The sequence below is a fragment of the Lactuca serriola genome, chromosome 8, assembly GCF_051521515.1.
Source record: "Lactuca serriola cultivar US96UC23 chromosome 8, Lser_US96UC23_V15, whole genome shotgun sequence".
Taxonomy (NCBI): domain Eukaryota; kingdom Viridiplantae; phylum Streptophyta; class Magnoliopsida; order Asterales; family Asteraceae; genus Lactuca; species Lactuca serriola.
Genome location: NC_136415.1, coordinates 83,783,868 through 83,792,724, shown reverse-complemented (window position 1 = coordinate 83,792,724; position 8,857 = coordinate 83,783,868). Strand labels below are relative to the sequence as shown.

At 39.9% G+C, this 8,857-nt stretch overlaps 1 protein-coding gene across 1 annotated transcript; it reads right to left on the bottom strand.

Moving 5' to 3' along the window:
- Nucleotides 1-6,652: 6,652 nt before the first annotated feature.
- LOC145067114 (uncharacterized) lies at nt 6,653-7,504 on the bottom strand. Its single transcript, XM_079014323.1, has one exon. The coding sequence runs from the start codon at nt 7,502-7,504 to the stop codon at nt 6,653-6,655; it is 852 nt and encodes a 283-aa protein (XP_078870449.1).
- Between the last annotated feature and the right edge of the window lie 1,353 nt (nt 7,505-8,857).

Below are 8,857 nucleotides of genomic sequence, written 5' to 3'. Positions count from 1 at the left end.
GGGCTCAATCACTGAAACTAGCCATAGATAGGAGAGGGAAACTAGGCTTTCTTACTGGGGAAAAAACAAAACTTAAGGAATCTAATCCTCTTCTTCAAAAGTGGAGATCAGAAAACTCCTTGATCACTTCCAGCTGGTTCCTCAATTTAATGGAGGAATCTATTAGGAAGCCATACATTTTTATGTTTGCAGAAGAAATGTGGGTTGTAGTTCGTGGGACCTATTCGGATTTGGAGAATCATTCAAAACTTACGATCTTAAAACCAAGTTGTGGTACTCAAAGCATGGAGAAACTGATATCACCACATATTACAATAATATATTGGCCATTTCACGAGAAGTTGATCTCTGTTACAATGAAGAATGGCAAAATCCTAAAAATTTAGCACGGTTTAAGAAAAGAGAAGAAACTGATCAACTTTTTATTTTGTTATCCGGTGTGAATGTAGTTTTTGATGAAGTTAAAGGGTGTGTTTCAGGCAGATTCCCTCTCCCTTCTCTCCATAAGGAATTCTCTGAAATAAGACAAGGACGGAAATGAGTCATGACTTCGCAACCTGCACAACTTGAAGTCTCGGCTTTAGCTACCCAAGGTATCGATGTTGCCTCTGACAGGAAGAAAAAAAAACTTGGTGTGATCATTGTAAACAACATTGGTACACTAAGGAAACCTATTGGATACTTCATGAAAAGCCTTCTAATTGGCAGCCAAGCTGGAAGAAAAAGCAACCAAGATGGAAGGCTCTAAACACTGTGTCTGGGACCACTACACAACAATAATTCTACCTCTGTACAATCTAAATCTTCATTTACAAAAAGAACAAATCCAACATCTTTTTGACCTCTTTAAATCTCCACAATTTTCAAATATTTTTGTCACTCCTGCTCCGTATGTTCATCAAGGTAATCAAGCTTTGTTTGCTTTTCTATCCTCCACTATTTCTGATCCATGGGTAATAGATTCGGATGCCACAGATCATATTAAACTTTATTGTGATAATAAGGTTGCTATTAGCATTGCTACTAATCCTGTCCAACATGATCAAATGAAACATGTTGAAATTGATCAACATTTCATCAAAGAAAAGATTGAGTCTCGTGCAGTTTGTATACCGTTTGTGCCAACTTCTCAACATACTACAAATATATTTACAAAAATATATTTACAAAGGGTTTATTAAAACCAAGTTTGGACATGTGTGTTAGCAAGTTGGGTCTGAAGCACATCTTCAATCCAACTTGAGGGGGATTCTTGAATGATGCACATACCACTGTTTTGAAAATCTGACCGACCAGCCAACCGGGAACCGACCAGGTTTTGGTTCGATAGACTTTAAAAACCGTTTGGTAGTCGGGCCGTTAAAAACCACTAGTTTTTTGTGAACCGTGGTTGAACCGCACTAGTTGAACCAGCTAAAACCGGTTAGATAACCCCCCCCCCCCCCCCCCCCCCAAAAAAAAAAAAAAAAAAAGAGGTAAATGAACTTTCTGCTTTGCTAGAATCTTGACTTTCTGACCAACTACAACGGGGCCAATTGTTACTCCATAGTTTCCATCAAAAGAATTGACTTTGGTAAAAAACATGTATTGTATTGATTGTGGCTAAAAGATACAGGGGAAATATAAATAGAGTACACAATTACAATTAACCTCCTTTAACTATCAAGAAATCTAATACTTTGACTAATATTCCCCCTCAATCTAATGTTGGGTATCGACTTGTAGCTTGGACCTAAGACTCACAAACTGTTGAGTAGGTAGCGGTTTAGTGAAGACATCCGCTATCTGATCTTCTGTAGAGATATGTTGAATGGATAGCTTCTTGTTAGCAATCTTTTCTCGAACGAAGTGAAAATCAACTTCATCATGTTTGGTTTCTGCGTGGAAGACTGGATTGTCGGATAGGTAGGTGGCTCCAAGATTATCGCACCACAAAACTGGAGTTGTCGCAGTGGGAGCACGAAGTTCACGCAGGAGAGATTCTAACCAAGTAACTTCACCGACAGTATCAGCTAAGGCTTTGTATTCAGATTCTGTGGAGGAGCAGAGACAGTCTTCTGCTTTTTGGCTGCCACGAGACAAGATCAGGACCAAGATATATAGCATATCCACCGGTGGATCGGCAATCATCTGAGTATGCATGCATAAAAGGGGAGTGAGCGTCAGTGTATGTGTGCAGTGTGGAATCAGGGTTGCGCTGAAAGCAAAGGCCATGATTTACTGTGCCTTGTAAGTAACGAAGGATGCGATTGACTGCCGACCAATGGTTCTTTGTTGGGGAATACATGAATTGACAGACTTTTGCTGATAGCGTAACTGATGTCTGGCCAAATATAAAGTGGCATACTGTAGAGCACCAACGGCCCGACGATATCATATAGGGTTCTCAAACAACGGACTATTCACAAGAGCTAAATTGGCAGTTGTGATAATAGGGGTGTCAACGGGTTTAGCATAGGATTAGCCAGCTTTTTGAAGGATTTCCAAGATGTACTTTCTTTGGGACAGAATAAGATCAGATCCTCGTTTAGTAACCTCAATCCCAAGAAAATAGGAGAGAGGACCCATGTCCTGAACTGCAAATGTTTTGCTTAATTGCTTGACAATGTCGTCAATTGCGGTAGGATTATTACCCGTAAGGATAATATCATCCACATACACATGCATGTAAAGAAGGGTGCTGCCAGAGGAGTATATGCACAAGGAGGGATCAGTTTTGGATCCTCGAAAACCAAGTGAGACTAATGCTTGTGAGAGACGATGAAACCAGGCCCATGGTGCTTGTTTGATCCCGTAGAGGGATTTGTGAAGATGACATACATGGTTTGGATGTTGTGGATCCGTAAAATACGGTGGTTGTCGAAGATAAATCGTCTCTGTTAAATCACCATGAAGAAAGGCATTTTAAACATCCAACTGACGAAGGGGCCAAAGTTTTGAGACAGTAAGAGAAAGAACAACTCTAACGGTTGTAAATTTGATGACTGGGCTAAACTTGTCATGGTAATCAATATCAGGTTGTTGATAAAAATCTTTGGCGATAAGTCTGGCTTTGTAACGCTTGATAACGCTTGATAGCACCTGACTGACCTCTTTTAATTTTGTAGTCCCACAATCACAATATTGGCATACTTAACCAGAAGGAGTAAGGACCAAGTGCCATTTCTCATAAGCGTGTCATATTCTTCAGCCATGGCTTTCCGCCATTAAGGAGACTGATTTGCAATTGAAAACGACGAAGGCTAAATTTCGTCAGGTGCGGAAGTGTGATACATTGTGGGATCATAAAGAACCCGTTGTTTTGGATTAGGTCGCATATTCGCTGGACGAGCTCGATTTGGCGTGGCTGTTGTGGTCTATTCAGTAGTGACAGGTTCAACGGTGACTGGTTCGGCAGTGGCCGGTTCAGCGATGACCGGTTCGGTGATGGGTTCTATGACAAAACCGGGTGGTAGTTGGGATGGTAGTTTTCCGTCGTTAGCGAATGTAGCTACGAAGTGGTACGATTGTTGATGGTGTATCGATGGGTGCTTGATCAGTTGGGTAGCTAGATAAAATCATTGGTGGTGATGGTTTAGGAGGTTGACGACCACATGCATTGGATTGAAAGGGAAAGTGTTGTTCGTTGAAACGAACATGTCGGGCAATGTAAATCCGTGTGGTGGTGGTATCTAGACACTAATAGCCATGATGTGAGGGACTATCCGAGGAAAACACATGATATGGACTGAAAATCCATCTTGTGCTTGTTGTAAGGTTGAATGTGAGGAAAGCATTGTGCGCCAAAGACCCGTAAAAATGAGTAGTCAGGTTTTCGTGTAAAGAGATTCGAAAGGTGATTTTTTGGCAAGGTTCCGTGAGGGAATATGGTTAATGAGATAAACAACGGTGTCATAAGCAAAGTGCCAATACTTTCACGGAACACAAGATTAGGAACGGAGAGTGAGGCTGGTTTCAACATGTCGGTGACGACATTCAACAAGACCATTTTATTCACTTGTATGAGGGCATGAGAGTTGATGAAGAATCCCAAAAGAAGTGATAAATTGTGATAGATTTCATAATTCCCCACCCCAGTCGGTTTGGACAGATTTAATTTTAGTATTAAATTGATGTTCGATCATGATAATAAACTATTTAAAGACACCTAACACATTCGACTTGTGTTTTAACGGAAAGAGCCGCATATATCTAGAGTAATCATCAACACATAATAAAAAATAATGATGATCATCAAAAGAATGGATAGCAGCGGGGACCCATACATCACAAACAAGTAAATCCAAAAGTGATTATTCTTAAAATTTGAGGAAGACAAGTGTAGTTTGGACGACTTGCCAATATGACATGAATTACAAAAAGAAACAGAATTTTTATTGAAAATTGGAAGACTAAATCTAGATAGCATATTATTTAAAAGTTGGGAGTGCGGATGTCCAAGTCTTTGGTGCCAAATGTTCGGAGAAGCACGAACAATTGTAAAAGCAACTTTCGAAAGACGGCAAAATTACAGGGGTCGCATGGAATAGAGTCCGTTGTCACCTGGACCCGTGAGGAGGGTTGTGCGTGTAAGCTTGTCCTTGACAGCAAAAAAGGAAGAGTGAAATTCAAAGAAAACATGATTATCTTGACAAAAACGTTGAACTGAAATAAGATTTTTTTTTTATTTCTGGAACATGAAGAATATTTGTGAGAGAAAAGGTTTTAGAGGGTGAATGAAAACAAGTGGAACCAACATGAAAATCGTCACCATAGTAAGGTTCATGGTGTTCGAAGGTTGATGTGTCGTGTGTGATATGGTTGTGTTGACCCGATGTCAGGAACCCATGTATGCATTTGTTGGGATATGCAGTCTGCGAAATTGGCAGATGGTCACTGAGGTGGTCTCTTGATGGTAGCAGGATCACATTTAGGGCATTGAGAGGGTACATGACCAATGCCACATCTATTGCAGGTTTTGTAAACAGTATTCTGATTTGTTGCCCAGTTGAACTTTTGGTTTTTGTTTTCCCCGGTTTGCTGATTGTTTGAGCCTCGTCCACGACCACGACCACGTCCGTGGAAATTTTGGGAGCGAGATGAGTAAAATGCTTGAGTGGGTTAGTTGGCCGGTTGTAGTTGTAAGCCAAGTTGAGACACCGGGTGTTGTGTGTCTTGGATTGTATCAGATTGAGGGGCAGATGTCGTGGAGGAAAGTCAATTGGTTGTATCAGTAAAGGGTTGAAGCTCTCGCAAAGGCGATGAGATGCTCTCAAGCGATAGGATTAGACTTCAGACCATTGTATTAATCACGAAGACCGGAAACAACAAACATAACAAGATCCTTATCTTTGATTGGTTCTCCAATGTTTGCGAGAGCTTCAGCATATTCATATTCTTTTGCTTTGGAATGATATGTAGAGAGAGATTCCTCAGGTTGCATCTCTATTTTGAGTAATTGTGCCTTGAGGGTGTATTCCGTGGAGATAGATTGAGGAGCATACGCATGAGCAAGGGAAAGCCATATGTCTTTAGGAACATGTGGGAAGGAGGCTTCAGTGATTGTTGAATTGTTCAAGATTGTTATGATCCCACATCGGCTGAAAGTACTATATGTTGGTAGCTTATAAGTCTAAGTGTCCCCTCCTCCTACAAGCTAGCTTTCCGGAGTGAGTTCTACACTTGGGCTTATGGAATGATACGAGCCTAGTATGGGATGGGTCCGTATCAATTCGTATCAGAGCCCTCGATTCTGGGTGCCAACACTTGGAGTGGTGGCCTACGGAGTGGTGGCTTGGACCTAAAAAGAGGGGTGCCAACCGTGACCAACGTAGCCGTGACCAACAATGACTCGGAGTGGTGGCTTGGACCAAAAGGGGGTGCCAACCGTGACCAACAAGGATGTTGGCTCTTCAAAGCGTGGGGTATTGTTATGATCCCACATCGGCTGAAAGTACTATATGTTGGTGGCTTATAAGTCTAAGTGTCCCCTCCTCCTACAAGCTGGCTTTTCGGAGTGAGTTCTACACTTGGGCTTATGGCATGATACGGGCCTAGTATGGGATGGGTCCGTATCAAAGATCCAGGTAGCATAGTCTGGATTCGGTTGAGTTTTGGGTTGTGCATTTGTGGACATGCCAGATAGGGTTTGGGATGGACACATGAGAGAGCCATCAACATATTGGAAAAGGTTGTTTGTGATACGAAACGGTTGGATCATTGTTTTCCAGAAATCGTAATTTTTGGAGAAAGGGTGTAGGCAAATTTGTGTGAGTTGTGGGAGTGTTTTTCTGCTGTTGTAAAGGATTGAATTGCCTGTCGGAATCAGGCCCTATATACACACTTCTTTGTAGCAACAAACACAACACTGAATATGTGATTTTCAGGAAGAGAAATAAAGAGGAGAAGAAATAATCGTGATGCAGGAAAACGGCTGCATTCTATTCATAAAACAAGATGACATTTATAGCCTAAAAACCTAATGACCCTAAACACAACTAAGCCCACGTTTCATGTTTTCCAGCACTATTACTTGGTCCACATGACCCATTCAATTAATAAAACCAAACTATTTATTTTGCTGAATAACAAAACTAAAATACTAATTAAATAAACTACCGTGTCAAGATTAAAAATCCCACATTCACCCCCTTAATCTTGATACGTTTCTTCATCAAAGCAATGGCGGTTCTTCATCTTGGATCAAGTTTGCTTCTTTGTCATTGTCTTTATCATTCCACTTTGTGCACTCATAGCTAAAATGCCCAAAGTCTCCACAGTTAAAGCACCGGAAGCTATTTTTGTCACCTCGACCTCTTCCACCTCTTTCATAGTTCCTTCCACGCCCTCTTCCATGTCCACTGTTATCATCATGCCTTGGTTCACTTGCCATCATGAGTTGGCCTTGCTCTTCTTCCTTTTCTTCATGACTTTGAAGCCTTTCTTCATAGGCTTTGACCCTTCCAACCGTTTCTTCAAATGTCATAGTTTCAAGATCAGAATATTGTTCAATTGGAGCTACAATTGGCAAGTACTTCTTTGGAACCGAATTGAGAAACTTCCTTACAACCACCTCCTCTTCAAGAGTTGAACGAAGACTTTTGAACTTGGCAACAATATCACTTATTTTGCCCGAAAAGTCATTGATTGACTCATTGTCCTTCATCTTAATCATCTCCAATTCATTTCTTAAGGTTTGCAGCCTTGCTTTTTGCACCCGTTCGGCTCCAATATACCTAACCTTGATTGATTCCCAAACATCTTTTGCATTCTTGTGTTTAGCAACCTGTAAAAGAACATTCTCTGGGAGGGTTTGAAAAATTATGTCTTTAGTGGTATAATTCTTCTTCTCATCAACTACATCCTTGGTTATTGCATCCCAATGTCCAAATGCCCTCAAAACAGTTTCAATCATAATAGACCAAGTATTATAATTAGTTTCAGTCAATTTAGGACATTGAAATGGTACAACAGTACCTTGAGCCACAACTTCTTTTGACCCCCCTTGGTTTGATCCTCCTGCCATTCTTTCTCTTTTCTCAGGTAAAAGCCTCTTCTTTCTGACTTTCTTTCTTTCTCTTTCTTTCTTCTTTCTTTCCTTCTTACTTTCTTTCTCTTGCTTTCTTCTTTCTTTCCTGCTTTCTTGCTTTCACTCTTTCTTTCTTTCTTTCTTTCTTTCTGTTTTCTGTCTTTCCGTCTTTCTTCTTTCTTTTTCTTCTTTCTGTCGGTCTTTACTTCTGCAGCATGGTGATCTTCAATTCTCCATGAAATCACCTCAGCCTTCTTCTAATTGAGCCTAGGCTCTGATACCAAATGTTGGAATCAGGCCCTGTATACACACTTCTTTGTAGCAACAAACACAACACTCAATATGTGATTTTCAGGAAGAGAAATAAAGAGGAGAAGAAATAATCGTGATGCAGGAAAACGGCTGCATTCTATTCATAAAACAAGATGACATTTATAGCCTAAAAAAACCTAACGACCCTAAACACAACTAAGCCCACGTTTCCTATTTTCCAGCACTATTACTTGGTCCACATGACCCATTCAATTAATAAAACAAAACTGTTTATTTTGCTGAATAACAAAACTAAAATACTAATTAAATAAACTACCGTGTCAAGATTAAAAATCCCACATTGCCATGGTAAGTTGATGAGCCAGACACGAGAAGAAGGGAAGAAGATGGTCTGTGGCAGAGGGTAGGGTCGGCTGGCTCTGATACCAAATTGACTTTGGTGAAAAACATGTATTGTATTGATTGTGGCTAAAAGATACAGAGGAAATATAAATAGAGTACACAGTTACAGTTAACCTCCTTTAACTATCAAGAAATCTAATATAGTGTACTAAATACTTTGACTAATAAAAAGAAACATATCAAACATCACCATCTCTTGCACCGGAATCACATTCTTTAGTTATTTCTATCTATCTCCTTATGAGTATGAAGAAGAAAGATGTATATGAAGGACACGAAGAAGAAGAAAAGTTGCAGAGAAATAAAATAGACCTGTGGTGAGGAGAGAGTGATAGTGATTTTTTTTAATAAACTCTAATCATGGTTTTCATTATATATGATCATATATACATAAATGGCCCCCCAACTTTAGTCATTGTTCTTATTTATCACAGATTTGTTATCTTTTACTACATAAACTTATTTTTTTTTGTATTTTATATAATTAAAATTAATAATGATTCGATTAAGACATTATCCGGTTTTTTAGACCGGTCCGGTCGGACCAGTTGCACCATCGAACCAGTTGGATGGCCGGTTCGGTTTTCATAACCTTGGCACAAATTATAAGGTTCTTTCCCGGTTTAAATATTGTGTATTCTATTTTAGTTATTTATTTAGATACAATTCTAGAGG